General features: G+C 31.3%; 2 protein-coding genes and 1 long non-coding RNA gene across 7 annotated transcripts in view; 1 reads left to right on the top strand and 2 right to left on the bottom strand.

Moving 5' to 3' along the window:
- Window positions 1–1,414: 1,414 nt before the first annotated feature.
- LOC130893789 (uncharacterized) lies at window positions 1,415–2,346 on the bottom strand. Its single transcript, XR_009059246.1, has 3 exons — window positions 2,160–2,346; window positions 1,696–1,803; window positions 1,415–1,644 (listed from the first exon to the last, which is right to left on the bottom strand). It is a non-coding gene; the product is annotated as an uncharacterized LOC130893789 (long non-coding RNA).
- Window positions 2,347–3,079: 733 nt separating this feature from the next.
- On the top strand, window positions 3,080–5,994 carry LOC130893779 (growth hormone-inducible transmembrane protein-like). Of its 2 annotated transcripts, XM_057800143.1 has the most exons (7): window positions 3,080–3,281; window positions 3,392–3,585; window positions 3,643–3,754; window positions 3,811–3,952; window positions 4,010–4,225; window positions 4,277–4,542; window positions 5,748–5,994. In XM_057800143.1, exons 2-7 carry the CDS (start codon window positions 3,399–3,401, stop codon window positions 5,833–5,835), a joined length of 1,011 nt encoding a protein of 336 aa, XP_057656126.1. In that variant the 5' UTR covers window positions 3,080–3,281; window positions 3,392–3,398; the 3' UTR covers window positions 5,836–5,994. The 2 variants fall into 2 exon arrangements, with proteins under 2 accessions (XP_057656126.1, XP_057656125.1); XM_057800142.1 differs by lacking the exon at window positions 3,080–3,281 and having other exon boundaries at window positions 3,289–3,585.
- The window catches only part of LOC130893768 (schwannomin-interacting protein 1 homolog), a 108,799-nt gene continuing 96,620 nt past the window's right edge, over window positions 5,990–18,168 (bottom strand). For all 4 annotated transcript variants that reach the window (XM_057800121.1, XM_057800123.1, XM_057800120.1 and 1 more), the window contains 4 exons: window positions 15,066–15,177; window positions 13,293–13,594; window positions 12,959–13,233; window positions 5,990–12,767 (listed from right to left, as the gene is read on the bottom strand). In XM_057800121.1, the coding sequence (XP_057656104.1) occupies window positions 12,614–12,767; window positions 12,959–13,233; window positions 13,293–13,594; window positions 15,066–15,177 (843 nt within the window). In that variant the 3' untranslated portion in view covers window positions 5,990–12,613. The remainder of the gene's footprint in view (window positions 12,768–12,958; window positions 13,234–13,292; window positions 13,595–15,065; window positions 15,178–18,168) is intronic.

Raw genomic sequence — 18,168 nt, 5'->3', positions numbered from 1 at the left:
AATCATTAATTAACCACGGTTATAATATCAGTTTTTTGTATACCATTGTATATGTACCATGTACAAACAGAAGCATTTTTTAAACATGCCAACGTCTCATTGTTGACAGTCCTAAGCCTGCTAAAGTGCGAAAGAAAATTTTTTGTTTGTGGATATAGTTAAAAAATGTCAAAAACAAAATAAAAATTATAATAAATTATTCGGTGTTTCAATATTCTATATAAACCATTTAATTGTGGAATTTAGATGGTTAGGTTAGATCAAATCTTGGATTATAGAAATCTTTTTCTTGGTACGGATCCAGTCCGAGAGATGTCGCTAGGATAGAAGAACTTTCCTCTGGTAAATCCAATAAAAACCTTGAAACAACAACAAAACTTGGTTTGAATGTCACCCAAAGGAAATTTATGCAAACTTCTTTTTAGGATATTAATTAGTTTCGCGACTTTTCTTCACTTTTCCCTCCTTACTGATTTTTTTTTTCGGAAAACTGATAGTTTTTCTGGGATCCTCATTTCAAAATACCTTCCCGTGCAAAATTCTAGCGTCTAGAGACGTGGTTACATGTTTTTTCCTATGGAGATTCCGAAAATCACATCAGTTTTTGAGTTTGAGCAGCGGTTTTCGTGGAAATCCAATTTTCTTCTCTTAATTCACCCGTCGCCATCTGCCCGACAAGACACAAACTTTCCTCTATTTTACCGTGAGACCTATGAGGAATGCAAAGTGTGGTTCGGACATTCTGATAGAGAGGACGCGCGTGTTTTGTAGCGCCTGTCATATCCGCAACCCGTTATACGACTCATAGATAAAATAATAAATTTTAATGAAATGAAACCTCAATCCTTTTACTTATTCTATTATATAGTCTTCTTTTTTAAATAAAATAAAGGTTAGTTGTTCATCTGTCAAATATTAATTAACCTCTACGGAATAATAAACTAAATATAAATGAAATTATTTCAAATAATATTAAGATTTGTAGCTATACTAATGTATTGACAGACACAATTATAGTACAAATTTAATTGTGAACGTTATTGTTATGTTATTTTTAAATGACAAAAAACGGATGTTACCTCGTTGTTTTATTAAGAGGTTCACAGAGACGAATATAAGCTATACAGGTAGAATAATTATTAGAGATATCATCTAGTTATATTTGAGGATTTCATTTTACGGTTATACTGTAAATATTCTTTTCTTAATTTTTATTAATATTGGAATCATATCGTAAAAGGAAGTTTGCATAAATTTCCTTTGAGTGACATTCAAATCAAGTTTTGTTGTTGTTTTTGTGTTATTTCAAGGTTTTTATTGGATTTACAAAAGTAAAATGAAGAAAGAAATGATATTTTTAGCAGTTTTTATTTATTATTTTATCTATGCTAGTCTTATATAACGGGTGCGGATATGACAGGTGCTACAAAAACACTTTCATTAGGAATCAAACAAGAAAATTGGATTTTCACGAAAATCGTTGCTGAAACTCAAGATTGCAAGCCCTTTCAAATCCAGCATTATTTGGTTTTCTTCTACAGTCAACCATCAAACTTCATCTCCTACTAATAATCTAGTAACTTTTTGACCGATTCCTATACAGTCCCAGTACCCAAGGATGATGGGTAACTTTGAATTTGATTGCTGTAATGTAAAATTATTTGCATTTTTGTCTCTCATCATAAGTTCACTTACTGAAGAATACATTCTTTGTAAAATCCTTCTCAAGTTCCTCCCGTATATTATTGCATATTTTTATGTCAATTAATTGAATTGAAGCTGCTGCTTTGACATTAACTAGAACTTTATTAACTTGATACATTCATATGGAGAAAACGCATCTTTTGCAATGCTCATTAAATAGAAAATATGATTGGTGATAATTGTTAATTAATACAATCAATAGACGGCTTGCATATATCTCAGAATTGGTTCTTGTTTATAGTAGGTACACACTATACCAATAGACAATATGAAATTGAAATAACACAAGAACAACAAAACTTCATTTGAATGTCACTCAAAGGAAATTTATGCAAACTTCCTTTTACGATATGATTCCAATATTAATAAAAATTAAGAAAAGAATATTTACAGTATAATACAGTAAAATGAAATCTTCAAATATAACAAGATAATAACTTTAATAATTATTCTACCTGTATAGCCTATAGTCGTCTCTGTGAACCTCTTAATAAACAACGAGGTAACATCCGTTCTTTGTCATTTAAAACTTTAAAAATAACATAACAATAACGTTCACAATTAAATTTGTACTATAGATGTGTCTGCCAATACATTAATATAGCTACAAATCTTAATATTATTTAAAATAATTTCATTTATATTTAGTTTATTATTGCGTAGAGGTTATTTAATATTTGACAGATGAACAATTAACCTTTATTTTATTTAAAAAAGAAGACTATATAATAGAATAAGTAAAAGGATTGAGGTTTCATTTCATTAAAATTTATTATTTTATCTATGAGTTGTATAACGGGTTGCGGATATGACAGGCGCTACAAAACACGCGCGTCCTCTCTGCCAGAATGTCCGAACCACCGGTAGGCGAATCAATAAGAAAAAATTGAATTTTCATGAAAACCGTTGCTCAAATTCGAAAACTGATGTGATTTTCGGAATCCCCCTTCTGATTATCACTTGGAAGAGCCTTATAGCATTGAAATAATTATTACTTTCTTGAAGTTTAAATATTTTATTAATATATAAAGAAAATTAAGCTTGCTACATTACATATCATTTTCAGAAACAACTTAGACAATTGACATATGACATACACGAAGTTAGCTGCAAACATTTTACCACTAACAACGATATCTTGGAATCATAGATAAATTTTTAAATTTCATCGATTAAGTGGTGTTCTCAATAAAATATTTAAAATTTATGTACCAAATTACAAACATTTTGGTTACTGAATATTACATCAAAAATGTCTAAATTATATGTTTTATAATTATTGAATTTACTTTATTGATATCTAACCCATATTCGATTATTAACAAGTTTTATTTAAAAATGATTTTTATAAAAAAGAAGAACATAATAAACTGTCATAATTTCTAAACGTCAAATACTAGACTGTTATACTAACTTTATAAACGAGGCTTAAACTACTAAAGAAAAGAAGATTGCCGATAGTTAGCTAACTTAATTATTTTTACTTTCCAGATTTTCATAGATTGTTCTAGAAAAAAAAATTGAATTAAGCTTGTATACTTTTGTCACGTTATAGTTGTCACGTTAAATTTCACTGTGTAAGTAAACTTCATTAATCATTTCAATTTAATTTTCGTTTCCCAACATTACGTCATTATCAGTTAATCTCGAATTCATCACACTACCATCAAAACTTTGCGGTTTTTAGTTCAAAAATGGCATTAATGCTTGCAAGTAAATTATGCAGAGCATCTGCTGTTTCGAAAACGCTTTTCGTAAAACAGCAACCCAACAAAATAACAGTTTATAGAACATTCTCTGAAGGTAAAGATGCCGCAACGAGAGCCGCACGAAGACAGGTTGGCGTTAAGGAAAAACTCATGCAACCAGCTGGAGAAACCGGTTAGAACTATAAACTTCATTATAACGATTTAATAATAATCAAAAATTTGTTTTTAGCTTTTAATATAGGTAAAGGAGCATTAGCTGGAGCTTCCGCGCTCGGAATAGGCGCACTAGCTTTCTATGGAATAGGATTGGGGAAAGAAGCCGGAGCTTTCGAAAAACAACAGTAAGATTGTATTTTAAGTTCGTTTTTATGTATAAAAATCTTAATTTTTTTTCCAGTTTATGGCCGCAATATGTGAAAGATCGTATTAAAACAACTTATATGTATTTTGGTGGTTCTATCGTGGTTACCGCGGCTAGCGCCTTGGCAGCCGTCAGATCTCCATTTATTATGAACGTTGTAATGAAAAACGGTTTTATGGTAAATATACTTTTAATGAAAATTTTTAAATATACGATTGATTAATTTTTTTTTCAGGGAATGGCGATTAGTTTAGCAGCAATTATGGGTACCGGTATATTAGCACAAAGTTTACCTTATAAAGAAGGTTTCGGTGCTAAACAAATGGCTTGGTTGCTGCATGTAGGTACAATGGGAGCTATGGTAGCCCCCCTATGCTTCCTCGGAGGTCCTTTATTAATCAGAGCAGCGTGGTATACAGCTGGAGTCGTTGGTGGACTCAGTACAATCGCCGTAAGTAAACATAACCTCTTAATATACAAATAATTACTTATAATTTAATAGGTTTGTGCCCCGAGCGAGCAGTTCTTATACATGGGCGGACCGTTGGCGATGGGTTTGGGCGTGGTGTTTGTTTCATCGATTGGATCGATGTTCTTTGCCCCTACGACCGCTTTAGGCGCTGGTTTATATTCCATTAGTTTATACGGAGGTTTGATTCTCTTTTCGGGTTTCTTGCTTTACGATACACAAAGAATCATCGCTCAGGCCGAGAGATATCCTACTACCCCCGGTTTTTACGACGTCAGGCCTTATGATCCCATTAACGCGTAAGTATGCATTAATTTTGTTAAAAATTGTGTTTTTTAACGTAATTTTACTAATCAATGTTTTATTGGATCGATTGGTTTCTTAATATTGGCAATTTCTTGGGTTTTACAGCAAAAAAACTACAAAAGTTTCTAATCTAGGTCTCATCTGATATGGTTTCAAATTAATCACTCCCACAAGCTCAAATGTTTTGGTATTTTTCAGTCTTTTAACAGTTATTTGTCTTTTAGTGAAAGCTCACATGTTTTGATCCTTTTCAGTTTTTCAATAGTTATTTGTGTTGTAGTAGCACAAGCTCAAATGTTTTGGTCCTTTTGAGTCTTCTTATAATTATTTCTACTGACTTTTTCAACTCTATTTGGATTATATTCACGTTTGGGGTCTCTATGTAGATTATTTTTTTGTTGATACTGAAGTTTACTTCCGTTGTTATTAAAAATTCAGTTCTGGAGGCTTTAGTTGTCGTTTAACCCCATAATTGGAGGATGGATAGGTCCCCATTGGCTTAAAACTCGTTTGTATATTATTCGTTCTGAATAAGGACTACTGAAAATTGCTTTTTGCATTTAATATGAAAACTAGGGTGGATTTTGGAGAATCTGTTGGGTTATTCGCAATTTTTCTACCAGAAGATATGCTACAACATGGTTTATTGACTTTTTAGTTGATGTACAAAAATATAATTGATTCAAACTTGGAAATGTCTATTTGTAAAACCTGTAACCGTCACAGTGTAATATTTTTTGGTTGTTTTACCAGCATTTTGGAATTTGGTGATTAAGATATATGACTTAACATCAACTACTTCAATCGAGTATTAAAATATATTTTTTTGAATGATGAAACAAATTTTTTTATCAATATTCGATAAGTCGAAAAATTTGTTCCCTGAGGACATGCCTTTATTCAACAAGAAAACAACCCCAAACCACCGTAAAAAAACACTGAAAAAACTAACGTGGATACATACAGTTGATTGTTTATCCCACGGCCGTCATCTTAACGTAGATCACATATATCTTTCAGTTGGTTACATTATTCTTCTTTTTTGTTGAAATTCGTCCTTTGTCTACATGATTATGCAGTTATTATCTACTCTAGAATTGATTGGAAAGTAGGGTATAGGAACAAAAATTAGAATTGAAATATTTATTGTATAGAGTTTAAAGAAAAAAAATCTGCGATTTTCCAATTTTCTTTACAGTTCCATTGGAATTTATTTGGATACGTTAAACATCTTCATCAGGATAGCGACCATCTTGGCAGGTGGAGGTCAAAACAAAAGGAAGTAGATTTATTTTTGAAATATTGTTAATGTTGATTGAATAAATTTTTTTTCAATTTTTTTCGAAAATAAAGGAATGAGAGCTGTGACTATATATATATCTCCTGTATAAATATGTAGTTTTAAGGTTAGGTACGAGAAATAAAATTATCCATTAGTCATTATATTTAATGATATTTTTATTTAAGCCTTTTTTTGTATTCACAATTATCGAGTTTTTATTTATAATTACAATAAATAACATTTTTGTCAGCACTAATCGTTTTTTTTTTTTTTTATTAAAAAGATGAATTAGTCGATTTGGGTAATAAATCTTTGGATACCAGTGCAGTCTTAACATTTAAAATATAATGAGTGATGTGGAAAGAATGGCACATGCGGGTAAACGAGTCCTCCAATATCTTTATTTCAAAACAATTTTGTACCACCCTGTATATCGTAAAACATTCAGGGCATTTTCAAAGTTATTCGAATATGAAAAATAGAAGAAAAAAAATATTCGCAGGGTAACGAAAAACTAGGGAAAAAACGACTTTATACAAAATAAAAAAGAAGAATGCGAATCTATCGTTTAAAATGGCCGCCGTGGGGAAAACAAATGTTTCAGTTTTATTTCGAAACGACTTCTTTAAGAGTTGCTAATCGAAAAAGTATATTTTCACCGGGAAACGTGATCGTTGACCCCACGGACGCCATTTTGACGTGAAACTACTTATTTCTTAGTTTGTCCCTTAGTCGCTACAAAAAATAACCAAGGTAATGGCAATCTATCGAAATGTCAAAATCAACTGACGTCCATTTAAAAATGACCGCTGTGGGGTAAACAAACGTTCGAGCCGCAGGTTCCTGCGTGGTTTATGAAGTTGTTTGTTGGTTTTTAGACTTTTATTATTTCAAGTTTTATTCCGAACTGGTTTCTTAAAGAATTGCTATGGAATTTTCCACTGGAAACGTGATTGTTTACCCCACGGACGCCATTTTGACATGAAACTGCTTATTTCTTAGTTTGTCCTTTTAGTCGCTACAAAAATAACCAAAGTAATGGAAATTTCGAGAAAAAGCGACCAAATACAAAATTAATCAAGAAAAATAATCAATTTGGATAAAATAATGGGGATATGAAGAGTTAAAATCAATTTTAAATCACCCTGCATATGCTAAAAAACGTTTGACATTGAGCAATCTATCGAAATGTCAAAATCAATTGATGTCTATTTAAAAATGACCGCTGTGGGGTAAACAAATACTCGAGCCGCAGGTTTCTGCGTGATTTATGAAGTTGTTTGTTGGATTTTAGACTTTTATTATTTCAAGTTTTATTCCGAACTGGTTTCTTAAAGAATTGCTACGGAATTTTCCACCGGAAACGTGATTGTTTACCCCACGGACGCCATTTTGAATTTGTCAAGTTAAAACCAATTTTGAATGGAGGTTAAGCATAAAAAAAGAAGAATTAGAATCTGTCAAGTCAAAAGAGATCGTTTAAAAGTTTGTACAGGTTAGGAACCAAAAATGAATAATTTTGTCGATTTTTTTTATAAAATGATATTTTCGGCAAGAATATAGCATCAATAAATAAATTGGCTTAATGGAAGTGAATGACAGATAAATGCAGAAGAAGCGACCATACAAATAATAAGAAAAAAAGAAGAATTAGAATCTGTCAAAACAAATTTTTCGAATGTTTGTACAGGTTAGGAACTAAAAATGAACAATTATTAGTTTCTTTGGACTAATAGAATAAAAAATGGCGTTCGACAGATGATTCGAACCTCCGATCTCCGTGTTGGAAATTAAGCACTTCGGCAACCTAACCAACTACACCGTTCCGGCTCGATACAAGTTTCGACGAGATGTAGGTATATGAGCAGCGAAGTTTTAAAAAACAAAATAAATTTGTGAACAGTTTTTGGCAAGAATCAAGCACCGATATGTAAATTATCCTAGTGAAAGTGGATGACGGATAAACGTTGCTTCAACATTGAATTTCTTCTCAAGCTAACAAATACATTTTCGAAGAGGTTACATAAAAACTAATCTATCGAGTAAATTCTATTATTTACAGTCGAGAAAGCTTCAGTCATTGGTATTTTACATAATTTGTGAATTATAGAACGGAATGGATCAAAATTATATGTACAAATATCGTCGTAAGTACATTTGCAACTTTTTATCATCACCGCGTAATTAATTCTATAAAAAAAAGTCGCAGCAGTCGGTTGGCGGGAAAGATTAAGAAGTACCGATATCTGAAGCGGCGAATTTTACTTTAAACCAGGCAAATTACGATTTCTGTAACCCTGAATTTGACCTTGGGAGTTCAGGAAAAATTCCTACGATAGAAATAAAGTACTGTGAGGAGTTTGGAGATATATTCGATTGTTTAGCAGTCTATTTTGGTTTTCTAGGTCATTAATAGTGTTTCTAACGGTACGTGTTTGTTAATCGACTCGAATTACACGTTTTTTTTAATCAATTTTGTCTTCCTTAACGACTTTCTGCTACAACAAACGTTATATGTTTCGTCCAACTGAAGTATCTTTTCTTTTCCTTCAAGTTTTACGTCCGCCTAACCTAACTAAACCACTGGGCGGTGGAATTTTTATAATTCTGTTTGTGTCGACCGAAAATTAGGTTAGGTCAGGCCTTCAGTCCGTGGAAACGTTATAAAAATATAAGTTAAAAGTCAACGGTGAATTTTATTTATTATAGTCGCGTTTCTAACGGTGCGTGTTTGTTAATCGACTCGAATTACACGTTTTTTTATCAATTTTGTCTTCCTCAACGACTTTCTGCTACAACAAACGTTATATGTTTCGTCCAACTGAAGTATCTTTTCTTTTAGTTCAAGTTTAACGTCCGCCTAACCTAATTAAACTACAGGGTGGTGGAATTTTTATAATTCTGTTTATGTCGATCGAAAATTAGGTTAGGTCGGGCCTTTAATCCGTGGGAACGTTATAAAAATATGAGTTAAAAGTCAACGGTGAATTTTATTTATTATAGTCGCGTTTCTAACGATGCGTGTTTGTTAATCGACTCGAATTACACGTTTTTTTATCAATTTTGTCTTCCTCAACGACTTTCTGCTACAACAAACGTTATATGTTTCGTCCAACTGAAGTATCTTTTCTTTTAGTTCAAGTTTAACGTCCGCCTAACCTAACTAAACTACAGGGCGGTGGAATTTTTATAATTCTGTTTATGTCAATCGAAAATTAGGTTAGGTCGGGTCTTTAATCCGTGGGAACGTTATAAAAATATGAGTTAAAAGTCAACGGTGAATTTTATTTATTATAGTCGCGTTTCTAACGGTGCGTGTTTGTTAATCGACTCGAATTACACGTTTTTTTTATCAATTTTGTCTTCCTCAACGACTTTCTGCTACAACAAACGTTATATGTTTCGTCCAACTGAAGTATCTTTTCTTTCAGTTCAAATTTAACGTCCGCCTAACCTAATTAAACTACAGGGTGGTGGAATTTTTATAATTCTGTTTATGTCGATCGAAAATTAGGTTAGGTCGGGCCTTTAATCCGTGGGAACGTTATAAAAATATGAGTTAAAAGTCAACGGTGAATTTTATTTATTATAGTCGCGTTTCTAACGGTGCGTGTTTGTTAATCGTCTCGAATTACACGTTTTTCCATTGTAGTAATCCATTTATCGAGTTTAGACATCTGGAAACGTAGGGGTGGCGGAATTATTTTCCCCATACTCTGATGGATGGACATGAATGTCGAGTTTTTTTAGGTTAAACGCGATTAAGTGTGACACAATTTTGATCCATTGTACAAGATTCATGCAAAAAAAAACGGTCTTACAATTATCGGATATATTTCTAAGCACAGGAAATTGTAAAACTTGTCCTAGATTGGCATACCACATTTAAACACCTTGTCCGTTCGATTTATTTTTTCTAATTAGTTATTACCTTGCTGCTTCCAAACTTTTAGAAGGTACTGTATGTAAGAACGTATCGCTAGTACAGAATCTTCTTCTACGTGTTTTGATTTTTTACCACAAAAAAATAATAGGGAAGAAATTGATGGATATTATATTGATTCAACGGTATTTCTGGAGTTACAACCTTTGAATTACCCATTAAACTTACCATTATTAATGGTAAGTTTAATATACAATTATCGTAGTTACTTTCGTTACCTCTAATCTTCTAATTCCGATTCAAATGATTTATCGGTGAATATTTGGAAATGGGGTTCAACTCATTTTTGATATTAAATGTTCATTGCTTCCCACGACCCCAATTAATGCCCTTGAAGTCCCAGTAGGACCTTCCAACCTTGGATCTAGCAGACCACAGGTGAAGGCCCTGAATAATAGAGTCGTCTGGTTCACAGAAGGCACCAGGAGGAATGGATTGGAACAGGCCTCTGTGGAGGACACCTTTTGATCTGGTTAGATAGCAGAGCTGCCATTCACGTGCTCTTGGTTAGTGTTGTAGTGCAACAAAGTCTGGAGATGGCTGAAATATCCACTCACTTGGGCAACGATGAAGCATCACGGTTTGTCTAATGACATCAAAGGGTTCAAGCCAAAGCGCCTGACATGGGCCTTAGGTAACTTCAAGTGGGGCACGGTGGGCCTATGTGCTAAACTGCCTGTTGGCGCCCAAAATGTTACTATGAACCATAACCCCCCCTCAAAAACTTTACTAATAATATTTATCAAAAAATGTGGAATTTTTTTTCGTTCAATAATAAATAACTTGGTACTTGTAGTTTTTAAATGAACAAATTAAGGAAAAAATAGTCGAAAATTTTTTTTATAAGTAAATATATGGAACGCCCCATTGCCAAATATTTACCAATTAATTAGATATGTGTACAGTACAAAAAAATAAATACTAAAATTAATATCACCTACGAATTTATACAATACGAAAAAAATAATTATCGGTAATTTTATAATATCGTAATCCCCTCGTTGTTTTACGTCCAAGAAATTTGAAAATTCGATTTTAATGAAGTTTTTTTTAATAAATATTCGATTTTACGAAAAAATATCAGAAATTGAAAATAAAATTAACTATTTTCTGAATAATCGAATGAAGTTTTTATATTTTTTAGTAAATTTATACAAAAAAAGAAACAAATTGAACAAATATGTACAAAATTGTTAATTTTTTCATGTTTTTAATCATTTTTAATCAAAATCGATCGTGATAGTATAAAATTACCCAGAAATCTAAACGATACATCTTAAATTATAATATTTTGAAAAATTTCTTATTTTTTTTACTAATTTAGCTATTGTTTGCAAAATATTAATTTTTGTAGATGTACTTTTTATATTTTTCCATTTCGAATGCCCACGAAGATGATTAGTCAAGATTTTCAAAAAAATCAACATTTTTTTGTATGAAATGTAAAAATTTGATTAAGTTGAGTGCCCCAAACTGCTTTCACAATTCTACATCATTATTACCATTTCAATAGTCCATTAACTACCTATATTTCGATAAAGAAAAAACGTTTTTTTAACGAAATTTTGAATAATCTAGATCCTAGTTAAAAACCGTTACTAACTTATAGGTTAAGATCAAGCAAAACGTAAAATTAGTCATTCTTTGTCATAATTTATGAAACAACATATTCTACTATAGAAATATAATACTCAAAACTTAATTTTTACATATTAAATGAACAGATTTTTGTAATTTTTAAAGTATTTCATAGTTTTTAGCTACTACGTTTTCGATTTAATTTATATCAGATACTATGAAAAAGAAACCCCGTATAAAATCGAAATTTAAAAACATTTCAGTAGAAAATATATTCATTTGTTAATACAACACTAACTTAATGCTAATAAACAAATAAAAACTTACTTTAAAATAGGTAAATTGACACTTTTGTTCTCATATTGAAAAATCATTTTTATACCAATACTAACTTCATGAAAAACTAATTTATTATCGTTTTAATAGTTATAATAACACTTTAGGGCACTAAACGGTATCTAATACGAGTATAAACCACTTTAAAATGATAATTTTCGAACCATTACACTCGTTTGTTGGAACATAACCTCACAATAATACTTTGACGTTCATACTAGGAGTCCTGATAGTTAAGGCTGATTCATAAATTTGACTTTCCGTTTGTTGTTACAAAATTGAAAACATTGGAAAGCTCAAAATCATTCATTTGTACCATTTGTCGTGGATAACTTTTAACGAATTTTATGATTTCCCGTCGGCCATTCGCAACAACTTTCATAGCAATAGAGCCAATCATATGCGTGTACGTTTGTCACGCGATTTTGACGTATGACGTTATAGAGTGTTACGTTGGGGGTTATTTCTCTTCCTGTTTGATTTTTTTACGGCGGTATTTTAGCTTTGTTCGTAAATACCGGATTACAAACAAAAACACAAAAATATCACGATAATAGACACAAAAAAAAAATTTTTAGATTAACGACAGCAACCAGGATCAATAGACGTCGAATTACAAATTTCACCCGCGAACGGAAGTCAAGTTTATGAATCGGCATTTATACGGGGGAAATTCGAAATATTCGATACCAAATCAAATATTAATATTTTGTAAAAAATAGTTTTAAACGTGAAATATAAATTTTTGAATTACAATTTTCGAAAATATCGATGGCACACTCGACATTACCAAAATTCCATCAAAAAAAAAATCTTTCATACACAATAACGTTAAATTTCGATCATTTCAACATTCGATTCGATCTCCAACTATCTAAACACACACCTACGAAAATATATACACGTTCCCTTGGGGATTTTCTGGTTATTTCTTAACCAAACTGGCTATCCTGTGTAAATGGGGTTTAACCGTGCTATTAAGAGATTGTAGAGGAGACGATGGCGCCGGAGACGGGGGAGTATTGTTGTTCTTGCTCGGTAACATAATTTGTTCTTTGAGAACTTGTTCTTTCGCTCCCCTAAACACATCAAATCAAATTAACAATACTGCCAATGGTCGCTTTATGATTAAATCACGATTATTAATTAATATCAGCTTTACGATTAAATCAAGATGGTTTCCTTTCTCTCCGAACAACTGTAGGGTGTTGTTCGACCCTAAATATGACCGAAATAAAAAAATTAAACGATAAACGTTTGAAAAACTTACAAGTATCTAGTCAGATCCTCGATATCTACCAACATGGAGTCTTGTTCCATGTGCAGATCGTCTCTTGTCATCAAAAATTTAACCAAACTTTCGTTTAATGTTTCGATTTGTGTATGAAGATCGTTAACGATGACTTGTAGTTGGGCGACGTTCATATCGGTTAAAATTTGTCTCGACAAACGACGTTTATCTTCCGGAAAAGGAATTCCAACTTTTTCCATACTGGTACGTATCATTTCGGTGATGGGACTTTTCTTCTGTCGTTGTTTTTCGATCTGGAACACACAAAAAAATATATAAACAGAATTTATTTTTTTTTTTCAGCGACGCTTACCTCCATTTGCATTCTGGCCATCTCTTTGGCTTGGGCTAGCGCCATTCTGGCTTCGGTTTGTAATCTGGCTTGTCTGGCGAAAAAATCCAGCTCCTGCATCGGTTCCCTGATTACCTGTTGCGATATCGAAAGCGTCGCTGGTCTAGTTGGGGGGTGAACAGATTTTTCCGTTGTGGGGGATTTCGATGAGTTGTTGTTAATTTTATTTTGTTTCGGATTGGTCATTGGGCATTCCGAATCTGAACTGGGACTATCCGTATCCGAAAGCGATTCGTTCATAAAGCATATCTGAAGATTCATACCTAATCGAATAAATTCCATTTAAATTAATTACAAATAATTATTAAGGAAGTGTTTTTAATCTTATCAAAAATTTTTTATCGAATCCTGACTCATTTCATTTGAATTGCTGCTAAATTTTTTTAATTAAATCAATTTTATATATATACGAAGGTCGTACTAAAATTTTAATACAAAACTTATAAATAATTGAAATATTAATTACAATAATAAAAAACATTAAAAACGTTATTATTTCGATAATTTCTTAATTAGTTATGAAAATAACATAGAAAAAATTGCTTTAAATCATAATTATTATCGGGTGAAATTATACCCCCGTATTTTAAGTTTATCTATTGTTTCTCATCACTACAATATGGCGTCGTATTTATGACGTCATTACAACTAGTCGAGGTAATTATGTGAAACAAGCTTAGTGATAGAATATGATTCATCTGATCATAATCTTTCAACGAGATGTTAGTTGATGGATTTATTTACAGCAGAATGCATCGTTTTTGTTTTGAATTCGATTTTAGTAAAAAATTCATTAGTTAAAATGGATTGTTTTAATGATAAATGTGATAATTGTTATTTTGGTTTTTTGGTGTCGTTAAAGTAAAAGTCTGATTACGATTTGTAAGTAAAATTTCACTAATATTTGTTTCAATTTAAATGTGAGGTTAAATAAGTTGAGAAAAGTCTATAAAATGTTTCCAATATCAATTAAAAAATTGAGTTTATTGTTCGAATTATATAAAATATTGAAATTTTTCTTTGTTTTTTTATTATTTTTCTATAATTCGACTAAACAACCTGCTTAAATGAAAATTTTTATAGTTTTTTGCAATGTTGCCAGTTTTATACAGGTGCTTTCATATATTATGAAACAATTTTTTATCGCAGTTCATTTCAATTTTGAAATTGTTGATTTTGGGATGTTATTTGACTCGATTCTTCTTGTTTATGGAAAAATTCATTAGAAATGGGTCAATTTAAGATCAAAGTTCATCATGTTTGTGACAATATCTATTTTTAATAACATATCTACCAACTTTGAGGTCAACCCAGTCAGTTTTCAATTATTTACCTTCGAAATGTAAAGCACTAATTTATTTATATAAATATTTGTAATAATCAGCTGTTTAATTCAAAATATTTTGATTGTACTTATCTCAAAGTCATTAAATATCAAATTTAGCATTAGTTAGATAACCAAAACGAAAATATAAACGACTGAAAAAACAATCACCACGCGAAAATTTATATTTCATACGAAAATCGAAAATTGTATACAGATACAAAAAAAAATCGGTTATAGTGAAATTTTCAAAGTTAGACAACACTGTAAATAAAAAATAACGATCTTGGAGCCGAAATTAACGACCACAAGAATAAAACGAACGCGGAAAATTAATTTTCAAAAAATTCGGTTCATCAAAATGAAAAATAATTCCAAAAAAATACGAAATTGTGAAAAAAATACATTACCGCTTTGTAATCTAGCTTGCAAACTAGGTTTTCTTCCCGGTCGGTCGGTGTAATAATCGTCCTCAGTCCCCATTGCCAATCGTCTTCTAATTTCTTCCCTATCTGTACGTCTCTGTACCAAAAAGAGAAATACGGTTCACAAAAAGCAAATTTTTCGCGAGAAATAAACTGATTCCGCGGAAATTTCAATGTAATAATGTATAAAAACAAAAACAAACGAAATAATTTCAAAAATGTCCAATCCAAATTCATCGTTATACATCGATAAGTTAACATATCGAACCAACCTCGTATTTAAATTGTAAACAATACATTCAATAATTATTCTTATTGTATAGTTATTACTCTTACTTCTAAACTGCAATCTTCATCAATAGTAATGACCCTAATAAATCTATCAACAATATTTTGTTCGTCGTACGATGGGGGTACGTACGGAAACCATTCCATATTTTCGTTAACGGCCTTGTAATCCATGCTGAACGTGGTCATCGAATAAGCCCTCGGCGATAAAAAATCGTTTTCCCAACTTTTATCTTCGTCGATTCTTCTACTAATCGTATAATAACTCGTTTTATTCCTTCCGAAATTATTTTTAAATGTATTAATATTGTGAGTGATTTTTCTCGATTTATTCTTTATGGCATCCGATAAGTTATTCGTACGATTTTTCAAATTAGCCAACCAGTTATCCAACATCGTTTTCAACACTTTTAAAACACTATACACAACGACATTCACAACACCACACTGATTAAACAATAAAAAAATTAAAATGTTGTACGTTATCTTTTGTTTTGGCACATGGTTGTACAGAAATGTTTTGTTTTGTTGCTATGGCGTCTAAGGAACAAAGCGAGACAGGAAACGGTTAATAGTAAAAAGTCGGAGTGGGATGCAGACTATATTTGTACACCTGTCAGACAGATGTTCGTTAAAAGAGCGCTCGTGTACTTGGCGGGTTTTTTAAAAAAACGTATCTACCGGGGTAAAAAAAAATTATTTACTTAAATCATACTTACAGTTTCATCGAGACTCTCAAGTGTCTCGTTCTCGTCAAAAGTGAGTGTATATAAATCATATAGATAAGCGGTATCTTTCTTATAATGTCTCTTCCGTTTCAACGATGACATTTTAAACAACAGAATAATTTATAGCACTTATTTAAATAATTGTTTATTTATTATCAAATAATTGTCCACAAATATACTGTTTTCAGTTACTGAAACGATTGTAGCGAATTTATACCAAATACAATCATGGAAATAGGTGTTTATACTGGATGTCCTAATTAGATACATAAAGTGATTACGTCACATATATATGTCAAATACGAGGGACGTGGAAAATATTCTAATATGTCTAATAGTAATTATAAGTACAAAATATTGTGGTTGGGTTAACGTGAGGTTAAATTGTGAGCGGAAATTTACTAAACGCAGGGTAGGCTTTAATTTAAATTAGAAATTTGACCTTGAATGCTACGAGACACTTTTTGGTATCACAAAACACAAAATGGATACTTTATAATGGAAAATCAATCGAATCAGAAATGTTTGTTTATACTGGATGTCCTAATTTGATATATAAAATGATTACGTCAAATATATCTTCGTATAAAATCCGTAGAATCGTAACATACGTATGATTGGATTGATCAAATCATTTTTAATAATACGAGGGACGTGAAAAAGATTCTAACACGTCTAATAGTAATTATAAGTAAAAAATATAGCGGTTTTGGGTTGATTTATCGTACTAAGATGAACGTGAGGTTAAATGGTGAGCGGAAAGTTACTAAACGCAGGGTAGGCTTTAATTTAAATTAGAAATTTGACCTTGAATGCTACGAGACACTTTTCGGTATCACAAAACACAAAATGGACACTTTACAATGGAAAATCAATCGAAATTGTTGCGTGTACTTGATAATAAACGTTCTGTTTCACTGTACAGCACTAATAAAAATTATTTTGTATAAATTATTTATTGGGACGACACATGTTTCACTTTACACAATAACTGTTATTATTTACGACACTAGTTGTGTGTATTATAACGAAAATCACAATAGTACCTCGGATATGGTAAGTACTAACGCTTTCACGTGTATTAATAAAAAAAAAGAAACTGTTTTAGATTAATGAGCGTTAACAGTACTTCGAATCGACGAAGGAAATGAAGGTTTTTTTTTCTCGCAGTTTCTATTGTAGTGAGGATAAAAATGATGCGAGATGTGATGCGGAAACAACGTATACGAGGGGCGTTACGAAATTTTTTAATAGTTTTAAACTTTCCGTACTGTTTTACGGACTTTTCGTCCTCAAATCCGTCTAAGTCAACTATAAACGTAAAATTTATAGCGAATATTTTTTTTAATCATTATAAATCTGTATGGTTAAATTTATAAACATTTCTAATGAAGTAGGTACCTGTAATGTAATGTTAAGCGAAATACGACTTTATATCACTTTTCAATAAAGATCTCATTCGAGTAACAACAACAGTAGGTATCTGTAATATAATGTTAAGTGAAATACGACTTTATATCACTTTTCAATAAAGATCTCATTCGAGTAACAACGTTTCAAATTTAAATTCTTCCATTTTGACACGTTAAGAAACGTATTCTAACACATAGATAAAATAATAATACTGATTGAACATTCCAAGACGATTTATAAACCTTTCTAATGAAGTAGGTATCTGTAATGTAATGTTAAGCGAAATACGACTTTATATCACTTTTCAATAAAGATCTCATTCGAGTAACAACAACAATAGGTATCTGTAATGTAATGTTAAACGAAATACGACTTTATATCACTTTTCAATAAAGATCTTATTCGAGTAACAACATTTCAAATTTAAATTCTTCCATTTTGACACGTTAAGAAACGTATTCTAGCACATAGATAAAATAATAATACTTGTTATCATTTCTTTAATACATCATTATCAAGTACCTTTTGTTTTATTTCATCTTGTATCGAAAGCCTTCTTTGCAAAACTTGATATAACGGATCGTCGTCGTCGTCGGGCACTTCCCTCAACATTTTAATATTTCACTAAACACTCTATAAAAACCGAACATTTCATGCAC

This window comes from Diorhabda carinulata, chromosome 5 (genome assembly GCF_026250575.1).
Source record: "Diorhabda carinulata isolate Delta chromosome 5, icDioCari1.1, whole genome shotgun sequence".
Classification (NCBI taxonomy): domain Eukaryota; kingdom Metazoa; phylum Arthropoda; class Insecta; order Coleoptera; family Chrysomelidae; genus Diorhabda; species Diorhabda carinulata.
This window is presented reverse-complemented; position numbering and strand designations above follow the sequence as displayed.

Bases quoted from the DNA above. Each gene is read 5' to 3' on its own strand.
- LOC130893779 (XM_057800143.1), top strand. From the start codon at position 3,399: ATGGCATTAATGCTTGCAAGTAAATTATGCAGAGCATCTGCTGTTTCG. The intron at 3,586-3,642 runs GTTAGAACTATA...ATTTGTTTTTAG, and splicing joins GCAACCAGCTGGAGAAACCG to CTTTTAATATAGGTAAAGGA. The intron at 3,953-4,009 runs GTAAATATACTT...TTTTTTTTTCAG, and splicing joins TAATGAAAAACGGTTTTATG to GGAATGGCGATTAGTTTAGC.